The sequence below is a fragment of the Pelophylax lessonae genome (assembly GCF_965119305.1).
Source record: "Pelophylax lessonae genome assembly, chromosome: 8".
In the NCBI taxonomy this organism is placed as follows: domain Eukaryota; kingdom Metazoa; phylum Chordata; class Amphibia; order Anura; family Ranidae; genus Pelophylax; species Pelophylax lessonae.
Window position 1 is genome coordinate 149,416,054 of NC_138775.1, and position 23,520 is coordinate 149,439,573.

A 23,520-nucleotide genomic window follows, 5' to 3' on the forward strand; every position below is an offset into this window, starting at 1 on the left:
TTTCTTGGTTTTGAAGGTGTGTACTCCACTGCAGCTCGTGCTTTGCACTTAGATGCCTGATCATGCAGGTTGTGCTCAGGTTGAGAAGGTTCATGCCTCGCTTCAAGCTCTGATTGCACAGGGTGCAAACCACTCGTGTCCTGTCATCAGCACATTTTCTAAAGAACTTCCACGCTAGAGAACTCCTTTGAGCTGACTTTGGTGCGCTCGTTCCCTTGCTGCGTTGGGCAGTAGCGGGCGTAGTGTCTAGGGCACGGCCGCTCCGCTTCTGCACCCTGCTCCCTCTTCTGCTGTGCTGGTGGCTCTGTGCGACCACCGCCTCTTCCTCCAAACTACTCAGTTCACCTGCATGACGTTCATTCCATGTGGGGTCGAGGACCTCATCGTCCTCCACATCATCTTCCACCCAGTCTTCACCCCTGCCCTCCTTGTCGGTCTCCACAATGCTGAACGCCGCAGCAGTTGGCACCTGCGTTTCGTCATCATCGGAGACGTGCTGCGATGATCCTTGCATGTACTCATCTTGAGAAATAAGTGGTTGGGCATCGCTGCACTCAATCTCTTCCACTTCTGGGGCAGGGCTAGGTGGATGGCCCTGGGAAACCCTGCTGACAGAGTCCTCAAAAAGAATAAGAGACTGCTGTATGGCTTGGGGCTCAGACTGCTGGCCTGATTTGCAAGGGGGTGAGGTGAAAGACGGTTGGACATTGGCTGCAGGTGCCAACTCTGACCTTTCTGCAGTAGACTGGGTGGGAGACAATGTGAAGGAACTGGAGGCACTGTCAGCAGCAAACCAATCTACTATCGCCTCAACTTGTTCTGGCCTCATCACTTCTAGGGGCGTTTGATGCCCTACCAAATACTGATGCAGGTTCTGTCGCCTACTCACACTTGAGGAAGGTGTTTCACTTGTGCGTGTAGCTGGCACAGATCGACCATGTCCTCTCCTTGCAACAGGAGCTCTACCAGCAGCACCACGACCCAGGCCACGGCCCTTATTTGACGGTCTCCTCATATTTCTGTAATTTAAGATCTTGCCCTAGAAAGGTTTTTATTGAATAGCGGAATAGAAAATATGATCCAAAAAAAGTGTATGTATATCACACGTACACAACCACACTAGGCCCCAATTACTATTGTTTGTACCCCTAAAAGGCTAGATGAGGAGTAGGGGGGGTATGGAACAGGCAGCACCCTCAAACCTTCAGAAGTATGAGATGAACCCCAACAACTTGGAAAGGTGGATCTCTCTCACACGTACCGACACAGACTATCCCGCAATTCAATTGATCCTCAAAGGTTTTTATTGAATAGCGGAATAGGAAATATGATCAAAAAAAGTGTATGTATCTCGCACGTACACAACCACACTAGGCCCCAATTACTATTGTTTGTACCCCTAAAAGGCTAGATGAGGAGTAGGGGGGGTATGGAACAGGCAGCACCCTCAAACCTTCAGAAGTATGAGATGAACCCCAACAACTTGGAAAGGTGGATCTCTCTCACACGTACCGACACAGACTATCCCGCAATTCAATTGATCCTCAAAGGTTTTTATTGAATAGCGGAATAGGAAATATGATCAAAAAAAGTGTATGTATCTCGCACGTACACAACCACACTAGGCCCCAATTACTATTGTTTGTACCCCTAAAAGGCTAGATGAGGAGTAGGGGGGGTATGGAACAGGCAGCACCCTCAAACCTTCAGAAGTATGAGATGAACCCCAACAACTTGGAAAGGTGGATCTCTCTCACACGTACCGACACAGACTATCCCGCAATTCAATTGATCCTCAAAGGTTTTTATTGAATAGCGGAATAGGAAATATGATCAAAAAAAGTGTATGTATCTCGCACGTACACAACCACACTAGGCCCCAATTACTATTGTTTGTACCCCTAAAAGGCTAGATGAGGAGTAGGGGGGGTATGGAACAGGCAGCACCCTCAAACCTTCAGAAGTATGAGATGAACCCCAACAACTTGGAAAGGTGGATCTCTCTCACACGTACCGACACAGACTATCCCGCAATTCAATTGATCCTCAAAGGTTTTTATTGAATAGCGGAATAGGAAATATGATCAAAAAAAGTGTATGTATCTCGCACGTACACAACCACACTAGGCCCCAATTACTATTGTTTGTACCCCTAAAAGGCTAGATGAGGAGTAGGGGGGGTATGGAACAGGCAGCACCCTCAAACCTTCAGAAGTATGAGATGAACCCCAACAACTTGGAAAGGTGGATCTCTCTCACACGTACCGACACAGACTATCCCGCAATTCAATTGATCCTCAAAGGTTTTTATTGAATAGCGGAATAGGAAATATGATCAAAAAAAGTGTATGTATCTCGCACGTACACAACCACACTAGGCCCCAATTACTATTGTTTGTACCCCTAAAAGGCTAGATGAGGAGTAGGGGGGGTATGGAACAGGCAGCACCCTCAAACCTTCAGAAGTATGAGATGAACCCCAACAACTTGGAAAGGTGGATCTCTCTCACACGTACCGACACAGACTATCCCGCAATTCAATTGATCCTCAAAGGTTTTTATTGAATAGCGGAATAGGAAATATGATCAAAAAAAGTGTATGTATCTCGCACGTACACAACCACACTAGGCCCCAATTACTATTGTTTGTACCCCTAAAAGGCTAGATGAGGAGTAGGGGGGGTATGGAACAGGCAGCACCCTCAAACCTTCAGAAGTATGAGATGAACCCCAACAACTTGGAAAGGTGGATCTCTCTCACACGTACCGACACAGACTATCCCGCAATTCAATTGATCCTCAAAGGTTTTTATTGAATAGCGGAATAGGAAATATGATCAAAAAAAGTGTATGTATCTCGCACGTACACAACCACACTAGGCCCCAATTACTATTGTTTGTACCCCTAAAAGGCTAGATGAGGAGTAGGGGGGGTATGGAACAGGCAGCACCCTCAAACCTTCAGAAGTATGAGATGAACCCCAACAACTTGGAAAGGTGGATCTCTCTCACACGTACCGACACAGACTATCCCGCAATTCAATTGATCCTCAAAGGTTTTTATTGAATAGCGGAATAGGAAATATGATCAAAAAAAGTGTATGTATCTCGCACGTACACAACCACACTAGGCCCCAATTACTATTGTTTGTACCCCTAAAAGGCTAGATGAGGAGTAGGGGGGGTATGGAACAGGCAGCACCCTCAAACCTTCAGAAGTATGAGATGAACCCCAACAACTTGGAAAGGTGGATCTCTCTCACACGTACCGACACAGACTATCCCGCAATTCAATTGATCCTCAAAGGTTTTTATTGAATAGCGGAATAGGAAATATGATCAAAAAAAGTGTATGTATCTCGCACGTACACAACCACACTAGGCCCCAATTACTATTGTTTGTACCCCTAAAAGGCTAGATGAGGAGTAGGGGGGGTATGGAACAGGCAGCACCCTCAAACCTTCAGAAGTATGAGATGAACCCCAACAACTTGGAAAGGTGGATCTCTCTCACACGTACCGACACAGACTATCCCGCAATTCAATTGATCCTCAAAGGTTTTTATTGAATAGCGGAATAGGAAATATGATCAAAAAAAGTGTATGTATCTCGCACGTACACAACCACACTAGGCCCCAATTACTATTGTTTGTACCCCTAAAAGGCTAGATGAGGAGTAGGGGGGGTATGGAACAGGCAGCACCCTCAAACCTTCAGAAGTATGAGATGAACCCCAACAACTTGGAAAGGTGGATCTCTCTCACACGTACCGACACAGACTATCCCGCAATTCAATTGATCCTCAAAGGTTTTTATTGAATAGCGGAATAGGAAATATGATCAAAAAAAGTGTATGTATCTCGCACGTACACAACCACACTAGGCCCCAATTACTATTGTTTGTACCCCTAAAAGGCTAGATGAGGAGTAGGGGGGGTATGGAACAGGCAGCACCCTCAAACCTTCAGAAGTATGAGATGAACCCCAACAACTTGGAAAGGTGGATCTCTCTCACACGTACCGACACAGACTATCCCGCAATTCAATTGATCCTCAAAGGTTTTTATTGAATAGCGGAATAGGAAATATGATCAAAAAAAGTGTATGTATCTCGCACGTACACAACCACACTAGGCCCCAATTACTATTGTTTGTACCCCTAAAAGGCTAGATGAGGAGTAGGGGGGGTATGGAACAGGCAGCACCCTCAAACCTTCAGAAGTATGAGATGAACCCCAACAACTTGGAAAGGTGGATCTCTCTCACACGTACCAACACAGACTATCCCCCAATTTAACTGATCCCCAAAGGTTTTTGATTAAATAGCGGAATAGAAAATATGATCCCAAAAAAGTGTATGTATATCACACGTACACAACCACACTAGGCCCCAATTACTATTGTTTGTACCCCTAAAAGGCTAGGAGTAGGGGGAGTATGGAACAGGCAGCACCCTCAAACCTTCAGAAGTATGAGATGAACCTCAACAACTTGGAAAGGTGGATCTCTCTCACACGTACCAACACAGACTATCCCCCAATTTAACTGATCCCCAAAGGTTTTTGATTAAATAGCGGAATAGAAAATATGATCCCAAAAAAGTGTATGTATATCACACGTACACAACCACACTAGGCCCCAATTACTATTGTTTGTACCCCTAAAAGGCTAGGAGTAGGGGGAGTATGGAACAGGCAGCACCCTCAAACCTTCAGAAGTATGAGATGAACCCCAACAACTTGGAAAGGTGGATCTCTCTCACACGTACCAACACAGACTATCCCCCAATTTAACTGATCCCCAAAGGTTTTTGATTAAATAGCGGAATAGAAAATATGATCCCAAAAAAGTGTATGTATATCACACGTACACAACCACACTAGGCCCCAATTACTATTGTTTGTACCCCTAAAAGGCTAGGAGTAGGGGGAGTATGGAACAGGCAGCACCCTCAAACCTTCAGAAGTATGAGATGAACCCCAACAACTTGGAAAGGTGGATCTCTCTCACACGTACCAACACAGACTATCCCCCAATTTAACTGATCCCCAAAGGTTTTTGATTAAATAGCGGAATAGAAAATATGATCCCAAAAAAGTGTATGTATATCACACGTACACAACCACACTAGGCCCCAATTACTATTGTTTGTACCCCTAAAAGGCTAGATGAGGAGTAGGGGGAGTATGGAACAGGCAGCACCCTCAAACCTTCAGTATGAGATTGTGTTCACTGTACCCCACAAAGATTGAGTTCACTGCACCCCACAATGATTGTGTTCACTGCACCCCACAAAGATTGTGTTCACTGCACCTCACAAAGATTGTGTTCACTGTACCCCCCAAAGATTGTGTTCACTGCACCCCACAAAGATTCTGTTCACTGTACCCCACAAAGATTGTGTTCACTGCACCCCAAAAAGATTGTGTTCACTGCACCCCAAAAAGGATGTTGTTCACTGCACCCCAAAAAGGATGTTGTTCACTCCACCCCAAAAAGATTGTGTTCACTGCACCCCACAAAGATTGTGTTCACTGCACCCCAAAAAGATTGTGTTCACTGCACCCCAAAAATGATTTTGTTCACTGCACCCCAAAAAGGATTTTGTTCACTGCACCCCAAAAAGGATGTTGTTCACTCCACCCCAAAAAGATTGTGTTCACTGCACCCCAAAAAGATTGTGTTCACTGCACCCCACAAAGGATTTTGTTCACTGCACCCCAAAAAGATTGTGTTCACTGCACCCCAAAAAGGATGTTGTTCACTGCACCCCAAAAAGGATTTTGTTCACTGCACCCCAAAAAGATTGTGTTCACTGCACCCCACAAAGGATTTTGTTCACTGCACCCCACAAAGATTGTGTTCACTGCACACCAAAAAGGATTGTGTTCACTGCACCCCAAAAAGATTTTGTTCACTGCACCCCAAAAAGATTGTGTTCACTGCAGCCCAAAAAGATTGTGTTCACTGCAGCCCAAAAAGATTGTGTTCACTGCAGCCCAAAAAGATTGTGTTCACTGCAGCCCAAAAAGATTGTGTTCACTGCAGCCCAAAAAGATTGTGTTCACTGCAGCTCACACACAGAAAAATGGATGTGGATCACTGACACCTGCCTATCTCCAATCCCACACCACACAGCAATATCGATTGTAGTTTGTAGAACACAGTTTCCCTAAAATTCAGCAGACTCTGTCCCTAACAGGATTGAGAAGAGATCGTAGATCAGGATTGAGTGCAGACCCCACCCCCCACACAGCAATATCGATTGTAGTTTGTAGAAGACACTGACCCTATATAATTCAGCAGACTCTATCCCTAAAATGCCTACAACTCGCCCTGCCTAAACACTCCGACCTGTCCCTCAATTCTATCCGGACACAAATGGTTTTTTCCTGCCTATCTTTCCCTAATCAGCAGCCAGCACGTTGATGTGTGCTCTGTCCCTGAATCTAAGCAGCATAATGACGCCGCTGCGGCTGCCTCGAACTTATAAAGACTTGGTCACATGCTTCAGACGGCCAATCACAGCTACTGAGACATTTGCAGGCATGGCTGGGATGGCTTAAGGCACACCAGTTAAACGATTGTTGATTGGCTGTTGAAAGCCCGCCATGAAAAGAGCGCCAAAGCATGCAAAACCCGGAAATAAAACGACCGAACACGGATTTTTACCCGAACATACAGTAAAGTGTCCGTGTCCGTGTTCGGGTACAAAAAATCCAATTATTCGGTACGAACACGAATAATACAGTCCGTGTTCGCTCAACACTAATTGTGAGCTAAAATCAACACAAAATAATCTTTCTAAACAACAACTACAGATGCTTAACAAACTAAGAAACCATACAGACTTGGTCATCAAACCCTCAGATAAGGGTGGTAACCTAGTATTGATGACTCGAGAGGGATACGAAAAAATGTGCCTTAATATCCTCTCAAATCGTACATGGTACAAAAAGATATCCCCATCGGTTACTACAGAATTTAAAGCAGAGTATTTGGATATAATTGGACGTGCATATCAATTGGCTCTTATAGACAAAGACTGTTATAATTTTCTTAACAACAAATTTCCGAGACAGGCGACATTCTATTCACTCCCAAAAACCCATAAAAATTTAACTTCTCCACCCGGGAGGCCTATTGTATCGGGCATTGGAAGTTTAACTGAAAATGCGAGTCGTTTGATCGATTATTATTTACTACCACACGTAGTGCGGTTACCGTCATACGTCAAGGACACACTCGAGTTTTTAAAAATGATTGAAGATATGGTGGTTCCTCCCGACGCCCTGCTCGTGACTTTGGATGTGGAGGCATTATACTCCAGTATCCCTCACGAGCAGGGCGTCGGGATGATACGCACGTTCTTATATGAGCAAGATCATCACACTTGGCCATTTTGTGATTTCATTTTGGAACTTCTATTGTTTATTTTGAAACACAACTGGTTTACTTTTAACGGGTCCCACTACCTCCAGGTGCAGGGCGTGGCCATGGGCACTTGTTGTGCCCCGGCCTACGCCAACCTGTATCTGGGGGGGTGGGAGCGACAAATCACATCAGATGACAATTTATCCCATTTTTTTTCCTCTGTGGCAATCTGGTTTCGTTATATAGACGACATTTTTGCTGTCTGGACAGGTTCAAAATCAATGCTAGATGAGTTTATTGCCCAACTAAATATAAACGACTTCAACTTGAAGTTAACATCTACCATCAGTGACTCGAGTGTTAATTTCCTTGACCTAACGGTACTCAAACATGTGGATGGACACCTGACGACTAACCTATACAGAAAGGAGACGTCAGGGAATGTAATATTACATGCGTCTAGCGCCCACCCAGGGGCGCTTATACGTAGTATTCCATACGCCCAATACATACGCCTACGGTGTAATTGCACATCTGATAAGGATTTCAAAATACAGGCTAACCTTTTACGAGAACGCCTAATGGCTCGTGGATACAGTAAGCGTCTGTTGAGAACAGCTTTCAACAAAGCGTTTTCTCAAAATAGAAACAGCCTCATCTTTAGAGCCAAACCTCCAAATACGCAATCGACAGTTAAACTAATAACCAAATACTCCGCTCATGAAAAAGTATTGAGAGATATTCTTGAACGGAACTGGCATCTTCTTCGTGATGATCCAGTTATAAACAAATACGTGGGCAAACATCCCCAAATTGTTTTCAGGAGAACAAGATCTTTAAGAGATCAACTAACAACAAGCCACTATCAACCCATTAGAAATAAAGTAACAACAGGTAGAGGTACTTATAAATGTCGCAAATGCGCTTTATGTCCTTGGATAGAGGAGAATACTGAATACACTTTACCTAATGGGGAGACATTTGCTCCAAAATTTAGAGCCGACTGTAGCACACGTGGAGTGGTATACATGATGCATTGTACCTGCGGCATGTTCTATATAGGTAAAACTATAAGAGAGCTACGCCAAAGGATAAATGACCATGTGTACGTATCAGCAGGGGGAAGGATGATCACGCCCGTGAGCAGACACCTTGACCTATACCACAGGTTCAATCCCAAAAAGGCAAGATTTTATGTGCTTGAGGTTATTCCTCAAGATCCTCGGGGTGGCAACTGGGACAAAAAAATTCTCCAGAGAGAAACTCTCTGGATAGAGCGTCTCAATGCCACTTATAGACCTGGGTTAAACGAAACACAGTCGTACAAACCCTTTCTGTGAAGGTTTCCTTGCTTACCTAATGCCAACAGACCTAATTGACCTCGAGTAGTATACTCGGGTTACGATAATGGCCCTTTGTGGGATATATGGGTCAGGGTGTCGGCTTGGTTTTGGCGTGGTCATCCTCCCCCCGTATATACATATATTCAATTATTCTGATACCTCTTCACATCAAATAGGTCTTATGGCACATATACCCCTCTTCCTTTCTTATGTATAACAAACAGTTTTTTGTGCTATAATCCCTATCTCATCAATATTATGATCTTGAGGATTTATAATAAGTCAAAATATGCAACTTTCTCTTGGGGTTTGAAGTATGGAAGTGTTTCTAGTAGGGGGCAGTTCAGCCCCTGTTCTTTCATTAGGGCTGTTACTATTGAAGCCCTTACTAGTGGTTAATGTCAAAAAATAAACATGGTTATAGAATAATTTTTGATAAACAAATATGTTACCGATATATATCTCCTGGTTTCACCAGGAACATCTTTGTACCTTAGTAAAATATGCTTTTATATCTGTATTTTTTTAAATATATAATTTCTGTCTTTGTTGTGTTGTTTTTTCATTTCAGGCAATTAGAATTCTCATGTAATTGCGGACCGATCCTGTGGGGGCAGTGTGGGTAAGCATGGAGGTCGGCCTCATCAGTGAGATATGTGCGGCCAGATAGGCCGCAGGTCAGTCCCGCCCCTTCCGGGCGGAACTTCCTGTGGCACCTGAGCGGACTGTGGAGGCACTTCCTGCCTCTGCATAGTCTGCATACACCTGTGACTAAGCCGAGAGCCTCGCCGGGGTGTCCCCGCGCTAGCTCTCGAGCGATGTCCGGTGGGAGTGGCCGGGGTGGTGACGTCCGTTTGACGAACCACCCGGGATCCATGCTACTTAAGGGCGCCATTTACAAGCCCTGGTATGGTGGAGGTTCCCCATCCGGTGAGGACTGTGCGGAAGCTGGTAACAGCGTGGCAAGGGGTAAGCTTTATATGGCCAGTATTAATACTGTAACATTACACTTTTATGATATCCGGGAATTCACCTTAATCTTACTGTGCTTAACAGCCGACATACAAGCAGAGGAGACACGCTCCCTACATTTAAGCTCTGGTCCTTCCTAAGTTTGGTGAGCATTGCTAAGGTGTCTGTGTATGTTTGGAACTTTTGTACTGCATAGCGATCTATCATTTTGGGTGGCACTCTATATATATTTACTACTATGTTTATTACCTATGTTTATTCTAAGTACGCTTTGCATGTACTCATCTTGGACCTCATGTAGCAACTGCTTATCTATATATAACCCTGGTCACCCCCCTACTATTATAGAGGAGGGTGGGCCGGATACGAAATTGATTACACACACATATTCACATATGTGTGTGAAAGCAAATCAATATACATGATATATATTTTACTATAGGGGTAGCCCATATACGAATGGGTAAACTCTGTATGTTGGTGTATAATCGTTTATAAACGCATGGCACCTGTCTTCTCTTACGGTCCAGAATGACTATGTGTCTTTTCTGTTGCCCCCCCGTTTAGGGCAGATGTTCTATGGGCTCTATAGGTACTTACACACTCTTATAACAAGCATGAGGCACACTGACTTTACCACTTTAGAACACTTGAGCTTATGGTTTGGCATTCCTATGGGCTTTCCCTTAAAGTGATATCATAGAATTAAAACGCTTACTACTCTGAGAAACATTGTTTTTCTGCTCTCATCCACCCAGATATGAGACATGGAGTGACTACCCTCACTACTATGTCACTATACATTGCCTTTCTGAGCTTCCCAAAACGCACAGTCCTCCTCGTTAAAGAATTCTCTATGGAAATTGAGATATGTGCCTGATTACTATATGTACAGGTATGTATACATTTTTCTGTCCATTTACCAGGTACATAAATAGGATATACATGCTTATACTATAACTACAGCATGGATCCCCACATATACTCACTATTGGCAACCTCCGTTCTTTCCCCTAAACTCCTCTAGTGTCTGAATGCAACTCAAGACCCAATGTTATATTGTGTTGATATTGCAAAAATAGAAGGACTTATCTGAGATGTGTAAGACGATTATATGTAATTAAAAGGAAAGATAAATGATATGCAATTGTAATTATAACATACTGAAAATAAGGTAACACATATATGTAATCTATCTAAATACTGTTATTTCTCACACAGACAAAAGAAATGATATGCTCCAGATGAAGCTTTTTTGTCTAAGAAAGCGAAACATGTCGAGCAAAGGTCATATATTACATGGTGAATGTTAACTTATATTTTCAGTCGACCCTGCTGACCGGCACCATACTGCTTGGGTGTCCGTCGGCGGTTCTTCTGATAACAAGCAATACGTTTCCAAGGATTATATGACTACTAATGATCTTGTACTTTGAACTGTATGTAAACCGACTTTTATAAGTTCTATGCACTGAGATATTGTACAACATAGACCATTGTTATGTGGTCTCACTGTGTCCTTAATACACAATCATTTGCCTGTATTTTTCTATGATTTTAAAATATTTAGTTTTGTATTGAATAAAAGAAATCTTTTTAACAAAACTTTTGTGCCCGAAATCTCTGTTTCCCAATCCTTCCAAATGTAAAGTCTCTGAAAGAGGTAGGGTAGCAAAAGGTATTCTAATCACCGGTGCACCAAAGTGGAAGGTGATCAATAACCACCACATGACAGTTCTATAAACTGCTTACCAGAGGCTCTGACCCTCCTTTCACAGAGGGGTCAGATATAGCAGAAATGCCCCTTAAGAGGGTAACTGTAGCACAGCTGATCAAGCTCTCCTCCTCCTCCTTAGCTAAATCATCCGGAACTCCCTGGAGAGATTAGAAACTGCAGGACATAGGCACACAGGCAGCCAAAGAGCCCTCCTCCTCTCTATGTAAAACATCACCTCAGAAAGAAGGGGGGGACAGCCACTAGTGCAATATGTTTCACAAAGCATTTTTTGTAAAAAAAAAAAGAAAGGCATTCACATGAATACAAGTAGATATAAGCATATATGCAGAGTAGGCACCGCGCTAGCATAAGCGTGCTAGTCATCCGAATGTCCGGCTGATGGATCCGCCTTACGCGTATCGTCATAGATTGACATCATTAGAGGCGTGGCCATCGGACGAGAGCACGCAAATAAAAAGGATACGAACCAGACGCGACATACAGGAAAGTGAATGTCAACATCTGCTCCACTGACAGGAAGCCAGACTCAGTGGGAACCGGTTATCATTGGATGACAGAACGTCATATCCTCCCACAATTGAGTGTACTGGGTCCCGCTCGTGGAACTACAAATGACAGACTACCTGCGCATTTGCATACTAGATAACCGTACATAAACAGTATTATGACAATATAAGTGCAAAAAAGTATTAAAATGACCCTATATAATGAAATATCTGGCAATCTAAAACATAAATAAATAACAAGCCACAATATAAATCAGATAAACAGCGATAAAATAAAATCCCAGAAATTATGCAAAAATCCAGGAAAAAATAACGTAGACACATGCCGGCCATAAAGTAAATAGTATATATATAGCAACAGAATATGCCAACCCAAAATAATATAAAAACATATATATATATATAAGCTCAAAGGTAAAATAATAAAACTGCAAGCAGCACACCAAAGAACTGATTGCTGATAAAGCAATAAAAATTGCATCATCATGGTATAAATTAATTCCATAATGATAAATGAATTAATAGAATAATCAAAAAATATTTTGGAAAGTTGATATAACAACAAACCTCAAAAGCTCAATCGGTCAGCCCGGAAAAGGGCAAGAATGGGACCACAACCATCACACCCACTTACTGTTGTTGATGTGACAGTTAAGGTCCCACTCTATATTCATCCCCCATGGAGTGTAAGTCTTCATGTTATATATCCAGCGGGTTTCTAATTTAGAAATCTCGGGCCGGACATGACTACCCCTCCAGTGGGGGATTAACTTGTCAATGCCCCATACCATGGTGCCAGCCGGGTTTTTGTTATGGCATCTAGCGTAATGCTTGGACACGCTAAGGCCCGGAAAACCCTTCCTAATATTTTTAAAATGCTAGTTTACCCGGATGGTCAAAGTCCTCATAGTGCGGCCTATATATTGAAGACCGCAAGGACATTGTAGGAGATAAACGACATTTATGGAGGATCAGGCAATGAAAGATTTGATTTTATGATGATTAGATGTAGCAGTGGATTGTACATCACAAATTCTCCTGCCGGGTAAAGCATTCACCTGGCATACTACACACCTTCTGCAAGGGAAGAATCTGATAAGATTGTGAAAAAAGGATACTCTGTTGGGCTGATCCAAAACATTTGGGGCTATATACAGCCTCAATGGTTGGACCCCTTTAAAAACCACCTGTGGGGTAGCCGGTAATTGAGACCCCAATATCTTATCATTCCTCAAGGCTCCCCAATGCTTCTTGAAGATGCGCTTTACTTCCTGATGCTGTTTTGAGTAGGTGGTAATGAAGGCATACCCCAACTGGTTATTAGTCTCAGGCCTTCAAGCATTACCCCTAAAGAGGGCAGACCTATCTAAACCACCCACTTCATCTATCACGGTGTCTAGAGTAGCACCATCATAACCTTTGTCCAGGAATCTGTGCTTCAGCGAGGCTGCCTGTTGAAAATAATCATCCCTCATGGTGCAATTACGGCGCAGATGCAAAAACTGGCTCTTGGGCACCGAACTTAACCATGGCGGATGATGGCAGCACCCCTGCCCAATGAACCCATTACGATCAGTGGTCTTAAAATACGTACTGGTGACTACCATTTCTAATCTCAATGTTGAGATCCAGGAAATTAATCTGTGTGCTACTAGCCTCATGCTGGAGCACAATCCCTAAAGAATTGATGTTGAGATCTCTGATGAAATTATCCCTGTCACCATCCCATTCAGGTCTATGTTGGCCATAGACGACGTCCTCCTCCCACTTGGCCACAAAAAGGTTGGCCATGCTGTGTGCAAATGTTGCGCCCATAGCGACTCCTCTATTTTGGAGATAGTAGGAGCCGCCAAACCAAAAGTAATTATGTTGCATGGCAAACAAAAAAAGAGACAAAATAAACTGACACTGAGCAGGCACCAGGGAAGTATCTCTCTCAAGAAAGACTTCCACTGCATTATATCCATGGTCATGGGAAATAATGGTGTATAGGGATGTGACATTCGCTGTGGCAAGTAAATACCCATCCTTCCATTAGATGTCACCAAGCAGATTCAACACTTGAGTGGAATCTTTGAGGTAAGAGGGTGTCTGTGTAACCAAAGGTTGTAAAAACCCATCAATATACCTCCCTATCCTGCTGGTTACAGAATCGATTCCACTAATGATGGGAGGACCCGGTGGAGGGTCTTTATGCACCTTTGGGAGATAATATATCACAGGCACCCGTGGTGCCACAGGAATCAAAAAGGATTTATCCTTTTTATTTAAGATGTGTTCCTGATATCCTTAAGCAACAAGTGATGTTAACTCATTTTTATACTTGGAAGTAGGATTTCCTGGGAGTGAGAGTCCTGTCACTATCAGACAATAGCCTATTCATCTCAGAGACATAGGCTATCTTGTCAAGAACCACAATGCCCCCCCCCCCCCCTTATCCGCAGGACGCACAATAATATTTCTTTCTTTAAGAGATTATTATTATTATTAATGTTTAACTATGGTGAATCAGTTGATTCGTATTTTTTCCTGGAACATAAGGGGTTTAAATGATGCCCTGAAAAGGCAATCTTTGTTTGACTATATCACCTCTTTCCATCCCTCCTTAGTCTGCCTGCAGGAGACACATACCACTCATGATACCATTAGATTCTCGAAACACCTTTTTGTTCAACAAGCCTATCATTCGGTTTATACCTCCCATTCAAGGGGGGTTTCTATTCTGGTTTATATAGGTGATTGGGGACTTTAATAATGTTATGGATCTGGCCCATGATAGGTGTCCAACTCCTAGATCACTATCAGCTGAGAGCCTCTCCCCACTAGAAAGATTATGCAGGGAGCTGGGGCTGCAGAACATTCCTTGGTGATTGAATCCCTTCTGGCTGGATCTCCTCCCTGAGGAAGATTAAGTCCCCTTATCCATTGAGGTTATTTTTCCCAGAATGAAGGCTCTATTGTACTTCGCTGGGGATAGTATGGGATACCTTTAATGCCTTTCTTTGGGGCCTGCTAATTCCAAAAATTAGCACCATCAAGACTGCTTCCTGCCGAGAACTGGAGCTCGCAAAAGCAGAGACCGCAATGTCGGAATCCAATTATATTTTAGATTCCACCCTAGACAGCAAACCTGAATGGCTATCTGCGCAGAGAAGATTAAATGAGCTGTTGGCGGTTAGAGCCAGGAATAAACAATTCTTCCAGAGGAGATTGATTTGGGCTGAGGGAGAGGATACTGGTAGATTGCTGACCCAGGTAATGAGGTCCCAATCTAATCCTACTTATGTTTCTGCATTGAAGAATAGAGAGGGAGAGATATAAATCCAGACAAGCTCTATCGTAAAGATATTTTAGTCTTACTATCAGGATCTATATACCTCCAGGGTTGATTACAACTCAATGGAGCTGTCTGCCTATTTGGATACTAAATAGATCAACAGATCGGGAAATTCTTAATGCTCCACTTAATTTATTTGAACTGGAAACTGCAGTATCCAGCTTCCCCAATTCTAAAGCTCCAGGAGTAGATGGTCTCCCTATAGAGATTTACAAAAAATATAGTGAATTGCTGCTCCCAGCCCTTCTTAGCACATTTAACGAGGCCTTCAGTCTAGGCCGGCTCCCAGATTCCATGGGAGAGGCTGCTATAATAGTTATACCTAAGAAAGATAAAGACCCTCCATACCCTATATCCTATAGATCAATTTCTCTCCTACCCACTGATGTTAAAATACTTGCCAAAGTACTTGCTAATAGATTAAATAATGTCGTTACATATATTATCCATCCGGACCAGGCTGGCTTCATGCCTAACATGTCAACAGCAGTTAATATTAGGCGTGCTTATTTAAATATTCAGGTTTCGGTTCCAGACAGTTCAGACTGTGCCTTTCTGGTGCTAGATGCCATCAAGGCCTTTGATAGTGTCAAGTGGCCATATCTGTGGGCCGTTCTTCTTTATAGAGCCTCTGGCCTGTCTCCTGTGGACCTCCGTTGAGGTTACTGGTCTGGTTAGAGGTGATATTGAGGAAAAGATTGCGCTATATGCGGATGGCATTCTTCTGTTTTCAACTAATATCCATTCATCTTTGCCAGCAGTAATACAATATATCAATGAGTTTGGCAGGTTCTAGGACTGGGTATAAATTGGAATAAATTTATGCTCTTGCCATTAGACCCTTTGCCAGATATGCTACCATCCTCATTGTTTCATCCTAAAGTAGTGTCTTCTATAAAGTACTAGGGAATAACTATATCTGCTTCTCCCCAGGCGTATATTTGGGACAATATAGCTCCATTACTTTCTAAATTCCAAATTCAAAGTAAAACTTGGAATAAGTTACCTCAAAGTAGGTGGTATTAACCTACTTAAGATGATATGGATGCCTCAGCTTCTGTATTCTTTATATAATCCCCTGTTTGGATACTACTTTGGATTTTTATGAAAATCAACAGTATATTTAGACAGTTAATCTGACGAAATAAAGCCCCCCACATAAAATTGGAAGTATTGCAGTACTCCAAGGATGCTGGGGGTTTAGCAGTAACCAATCCGAGGATATACTTCTTCGCCGCCCGACTACAGTATTTTGCAGGATGGGACCCTGAGTTACCATCCTGCGCTGCGTTCCATTTATTTTCCTATGTGTTTGGGGGTCAGCCACTATTGCATGTACTGGAGGGGGCAATAGGGGGAAGGTTCTCATCTACCGCTATGCCCACCCTGGTATTAATGTATAAAGTATGAGATGCCGTTAAAAATATGATGGGGATCTCTTGCCCTACTAGATATTCTCCGATCCGGAGAAACGATAAGTTCCCTGAGCCTTCTATTCTCCAGGGTCTTCAGAGATGGGAGAAAGCAGGGGTAACTACCCTATTCCAACTATATGAGAACGGTCATCTTAAAACTTATGAGCAGTTGAGGACAGACTACCCCTTACAATCAAGGTGGTTTTATCAGTTCCATCAGTTGCGTCACGCAATACGTGCCTAGGTTTTCCTCAGTTGAGGTGTTCTTTTCTCCCACCCCTGTCCTGGATAGAATAGTGCAAGCGAAGTAAACTAAGGGACTCTGCAACATATACAGTCCTATTAGACAAGTTTTTATTGAGGTTTCCTATTCATGCCAGGGAAGGATGGGAACAGGATATGGGTCCTTTTTCCAAGGAGGTTTGGGAAGATATTCTACTGTCCCTCCCTCTAACCTCTCTTTCCCCATCACACCGATTGGCCCAGATTTTTATTCTCCACAAGGTATATAGAACCCAAGCATTTTTGTACTCCATAGGTCTGAGATCTAACCCAGCCTGTGCCAAATGTGGCAATTCAGGTACTCTTATACACCTTTTGGGGCGTTGCCCCGAAGAGATATTGGGAGGAGGTGGTTGGCACAATTAATGGGCTTTTCAATGTAAATATTCTTGTTGACCCACATATATTCCTGTTGGGCTATCTTGATCCAACTCTTAATACTTTTCCTATTTCAAATACTATTTTGCATGCTCTTTTTGTGGCCCGCAGACAAATTGCCCTCAGGTGGACCTCCCCATATCCTCCTAACTTGGAGGAAGTTTGATGCCATCTGGTCACAATGGATTGAGGCCATGTCCCTGCAAGTGGAGTAGGCTAATTCGAATTATGAATTACAAATATCCTTTTTTGGTTGTATAAGATATTTTGTAAGTGTTTTTTCCCCCCTTAATAAGTGTGTGATGTGTCTTGTATGCTATGTCTGTAGGATACAGTGTTACATGCAAACTGTGTTAGTGCAACCATTTCTTGTTTCAGCTGTAAGTCATACCTTTGGAGATGAAAGCATGCATTTGAAAGCTTAGAGTTTCTTCTAATGGGTTGTAATCCGCTCCTATGGAAGACACATGCAAAGTCTCTAACATGACAGGCATTTTTCCATGGCTGGGGTCATAGCTGACAGTATGATTCCAGGTGTACGGCACACTAACTTCATCCAGATAGAACATTCTTGTTGAATATGCATAGAGTTGTCCAAGACCAGTCTGGACATAATCCTCTGTGTAACCCTAACAAAAAAAAATCACATTGTAAAGTCTTGTGCAAACTGTTGGGGGTATAAAAATCCTGTATTACAATAATAAAAATAATAATAATATTACTAAGAGGAAATGTGTACATAACGGAAAAAAAAAAATAACTATATGTTTTGCTTTTTTTAATGTTCTACAAATATGTGAATATTTGTGACTATAAACAATGTAAAATATACTTTATAGATCAGAGGACACAAACATTTGTGAGCTTGTGGTCCATTCCACATTTGATGTATGAAAGGTGATGAGTATTAATAATAGTAGGTAAAGAATAATAATAATAGCAGTACATGATTAAATATTTAGTTGAAATTATGTTGGTTAAAAGAACCGTAATTATGCCTGGCTATATGATACTGTGTATACGTTTATATGGTGCAACAGGTGTTCATACAGTACCTGCTGAGAAGACTTTTGAGCACTAGCACTAATAGCAATGACCCATGTGTATTTATCAAAACCATTGTTTGGTGTAATAAATTGTTTACTTATTGTTTAAAAAGTGGTTGAAAACTTTATAGTTACAATTATCTGTTAATTTTACCTTTAATTTGATGTTAGTAGAAGTAGCTAACTGAGGAATATATCCTTTCACGACTGTGTCCAACAAGAGGAAGCCATCAGCATCAAGACCACGAGCATTGTGAGAGATTCTCATGATTTCTCCTGTGTAATTGCATAAGACACAAATAGATATTATCATAAAATGCCTTACATTTTAATTTATATTACTTGAAAGCAAATTAGATCATTTTGATGGCACCTGTTTGTATGCTAGAGTGTGAGGGAGGAAAAGGAGGTGCTTGTTATTAACAAAAAGTTTTTTTTGAATGATGTAATGTAATGATAAATGTAACTGAAAAGATTTACAGTTCATATAAAAGGCTTTTAAAATGAAAATTTAAAAATGAAAATACAAAACCAATCTGCTGATTACACTTATCCACTGACCTGTTGCAAATTCCACTTGAGTTTCTCTTATAAATTCACCACCCGTCAGAGTAAATCCATTTACTGCTTCTCCTCTTTCTTTTGCTACTGTCCAATATATAGGATTCAATAAAGATGCAAGATTCCTCATAGAAGAACCTACAATCCATATAATGTCAAAATAAATACACACAATATATAGTTAAATAAACTGCTTAATTTTTAGGACTACTTTGCATTGTTTCCACAAAAAAAAAAGTACTAATACTATCTTACAAATGTGTGTATTAAAACCCCCAAATATGCTATTTTTCTTTCAGGTATTACAAACATACTTTATGTGTAATAATCACACCTAGATATAAAAATGATCATGCACATAATATTTTCTAAAGTGCATTTATGTTTTCTGGCCCTTAATATACATAAAAGGTCTCAAAATCATAATATCACCAATACTCTATTTACAATTGCTTAAATTCAGGAATGAATCATGTATCAACTATTATTTTTTTACTCGTGTCATTGTACAATTGTGCTATTCTTTTCCACACATCTGAGATTTTTTTGCCAGTTCATGATAGAACATACCCAGGCATTTCTTCCCTATGCATAATGACACCATGTGTACAATACATCCGAGAAGGCTCATAATATGTACAGAACACAGATATAACTCATTCTCCCTAAAAAACGAACTTCATCTAGAAAGGGATATTATCCTATATACAGTTATACAGTATATCAGTAGGTAGACTGCGAAATCTAATCTCCTGCTTTTTTCTGAAATTAAGTTAAATTAACCAACAAAGGCTAAAAAAAATAAGGAAGACTCAACTATAACCTAACCCTAATACTTTCCTTACTTAACTCTTCCCAAACCCTTCCAAAGAAGGCTATGTCTACTTATGCGACTAAGATTTTTGGTATGACAATTAGGCAAACACACATTTGTCTCCAAGGGGTCAGTTTCTATGGGTAGCATTACTCTTTATACTATCCCTAACAAAATATACTGTAACTCTCTAAAGATAAATGGAGGGGAAAGAAAATTTACCCCCTGGTTCACAGCTGTGCGAGTTTGTGACCCGCATTTGCATGAGCACGGCAGCCCATTCATTTGAATGAGCTGCCAAGCCTGAGTTTCCTGCAAAAAAGTGCTTGCCCCTATTTAAAAATGAGGCTGCAGGGAAATCACATAGTGCTTTAGCACCATGCGATATTCCTGGGGTTCCCACACCCACAAACATGATGCAGGTTGAGATGTGTAGGGTGCCTTTAACCACTTGCCTACTGGGCACTTATACCACCTTTCTATCCAGGCCAATTTTCAGCTTTCAGCGCTGTCACGCTTTGAATAAAAATTGCGCGGTCATGCTACACTGTACCCATATGAAATTTTTATAATTTTTTTCACACAAATAGAGCCTTCTTTTGGTGGTATTTAATCACCTCTGGCTTTTTTATTTCTTACAAAAAAAAAAGAAAAAAGACAGAAAATTTTGAAAAAAAAAAAGTTTTCTTATTTTCTGTGAGTAAATTTTGAAAATAAATAAAATTTTCTCCTTCACTGATGTGCGCTGATGAGGCGGCACTGATGGGCACTGATAGGCTGCACTGATGGGCACTGATGAGGTGGCACTTATGGGCACTGATGAGGTGGCACTTATGGGCACTGATGAGGTGGCACTGATGAGGAGGTACTAATATGCCGCACTGATGAGCACTGATAGGCAGCACTGATACGCACTGATAGGCGGCACTGATGAGCACTGATAGGTGGCACTGCTGGGCACTGAGAGGTGGCACTGCTGGGCACTGAGAGGCGGCACTGACGGGCGGCACTGATGGGCACTGAGAGACAGCACTGATGGGCACTGAGAGGTGGCACTGATGGGCACTGATGTGTGACACTGATGGGTGGTACTGATGGATACTGACGGGTGGCACTGATCAGCACTGATGGGCAGCACCATCAGTGCCCACACTCAGTGCACATAGTGCTGCTAGTCAGTGCCCATAAGTGCCTAGATGAGCAGGCACTGATGGGCACCAACTGGCAGCACTATGGGCACTGACTGTGGGCACTGATGGCGGGCACTGTGGGCAGTTGTGGCATTTTTTCCCCTCTTCTGTAATCAGGGCACTGGTGATCAGTGCCCTGATTACATTCCTTTGTGTTCCCTTTACCGCTGATCGGGCTCTCCTCTTCCTCACACTGCAGTTATGAGGAAGAGAGCTGGCGATGAGAGATGATCTCATATGTTTACATATGAGATCATCTCTCATTGTACGGCCCGATCACGTGGTAAATGGCCGCTGTGATTGGCCATTTACCACGATCTGTGATTGGCTGTGTCCAAGGGACCAAAACAGCAGATTTTCCCCGATGCGCGCTAGCGGGAGCAGGCGGGGAGCCTGTTACTGGGAGGCCATTTAAAGACGGCCTCCCGGAAATTCGAGTCCGCGCTTTAGCCGTACTTCAGCTATAGCGCGGACTGGAAGTAGTTAAAAATGTCTTCTTTACAGAGCAGTGCAATTTGACTGTGGGTGCCAAAACAACTGCAATTCCTGTACCAGCAGCCACCTGCAGCAAGGTGAACTAAGCCTAGGGCACAATAGAAAGGATCATAGGTGTGTGCAGCCTATGGCATTAGGGTGTGCACCCAATGCTCTAACACACATTCATTTCTCTGCAGCCTCAGCTGCACAGGGCAGTAAATGAATGGGAAGTGCTCTGTGTTAAGCAGCTTCCTGTTCCTTCACAAACTAAAGTATCATAAAAACAGTTTACTACTGTATGTTACAGTTATGAATGGACACAGTGAGCGAGTGTGTTCAATGTGTTCATTTAAAAAAGGAAGGGGTCGTTAAATTACATATTTACTAGCCCCTTCCCCTGTTCTCCATGCTGAAACATCCCCCACAGCAGCCAGGGGAGATGAGAGGAGGGAAGCCAACAGCAGAGAGGGGCAGAGAGGCCAACTGGGGGGGGGGGGGAGCCCAGGCAGTAGGCGGAATCGGCAGCACACATAGTGATTAGGGTGTGCCAAGTCACACCTGGCACATCCCCTGTGCACGCCTATGGAAAGGATGTAAAAAATATAGGTTTAACCCTCAACCTGCGCAAACTGGACAAATTGATATGCTGTGTAAATACCGTGACTAATCGATAAATATATGATGTGAATATCATGAATAAACAAATGTGCTTGGAATTAGACTTAAGTATTTTGTGTAAGGCTGGCTTCACACTGAATTCAGAGTGGCACGAAGCAGGGGATCTGGTGTGTCCCTGTGCACCATTTCAGGGTCAAATTAGGTCCAAATTTTTGACTGGATTTGGACCTGAAATAGACCAGAAGACGCACAGGACTTTTCTGCAAGCCACTTCGCAGTTGACACGGAGCTGTATGATTCGGCTCCATTGAGAGCCAGGCACAATCTCCTGTCATGTGAATTGGAAACCCACATCCAATTCGTAACAGTGTGAACCCAGCCTTAAAATATATATAATCTCCGGAGCTGCTAGTTGCAAGGCTAATTTTAGCCTATGGATGGTAAAACTAATATTTGTAACTGCACTTCCTGGATAATCACAACAACTCAAATAAAATACAAAGCAAATCAATAAAGTGCATAAATAGGTGAAGTGTCCATAAAACAACCACCAGGCATTAGTTTGAGACACCTAGTGGTTGTTTTATGGACACTGCACCTATTTATGCACTTTATAGATTTGCTTTGTATTTTATTTGAGTTGCTGTGATTTTCCAGGAAGCGCAGTTACTAATATTCGCTTTACAATAGAAAGGATGCTATGTAGAGTGGTTGGTTCAATGTAAAAAAACTTAATGACACTTTACAATGTAACACCTACTACAAAATACCAGGAATTACAACTAGTCACTTTATCTCTGCAGTCTGTCAAAGAAAGAGATGAAAGAGACAAAGTTGTGTATTTACTATGCTAATGTTTCATATGTTCTTTTTGGCTAAATAAAGAAGTTTGTTGCCCGGATCCTCTCTAATTGGTTGCCAGCACTATGTATGAGACTTAGGCTGTTTGTAACTGCCCAGTTTTTGCATAGGAAGAGCAGAGTTCAAAAGGGAGAGTTAGGCAGAAACTGTTGCAAGTCTGCATTGTAGAGTAGGCCGTAGCTGTACTGCCCATGGTTGTTAAAGCCTTAAAGCAGAACTAAACCCTCCTATCATTTTCAGCCAAGGAAGCCGCAATCTTGGTCTCTGTTTGATCTTCAACAACTGCCATGATGCTGCACATCTAATTAGTTATGACACCAACCATTTCATGGTTTGACAGTTTGGTTTAGAGCACAGTTACAGGGAATGTAACTGTCTTTTGAAACTGTTGAATCACTGGGTTTGGTTATGCTTTAAGAAGAATCTCAGCCTAACCATTTTCTGTACCATATTTTGTTTGCCACTGGCTCTTGATGCACAACTGTACTGCTCTTTAAGCTTTAGTGGATATCAGTCACAGCTGTTGTGTCTTCTGTTAAGCATATAACTGCCATAAAACCAGTATGATCTGGATGTGAAGGGTTAGTTGCAAAACCTGACCCATGCA

At 42.3% G+C, this 23,520-nt stretch overlaps 1 protein-coding gene across 1 annotated transcript in view; it reads right to left on the reverse strand.

Annotated features, from left to right (window-relative positions):
* HMCN1 (hemicentin 1) overlaps nucleotides 1-23,520 on the reverse strand; it is a 452,754-nt gene that overhangs the window by 49,402 nt on the left and 379,832 nt on the right. Inside the window, exons 95-97 of the mRNA XM_082265585.1 lie at nucleotides 18,954-19,091; nucleotides 18,547-18,668; nucleotides 17,738-17,975 (exon numbers count right to left, since the gene is read on the reverse strand). Of these exons, the coding sequence (XP_082121711.1) occupies nucleotides 17,738-17,975; nucleotides 18,547-18,668; nucleotides 18,954-19,091 (498 nt within the window). The remainder of the gene's footprint in view (nucleotides 1-17,737; nucleotides 17,976-18,546; nucleotides 18,669-18,953; nucleotides 19,092-23,520) is intronic.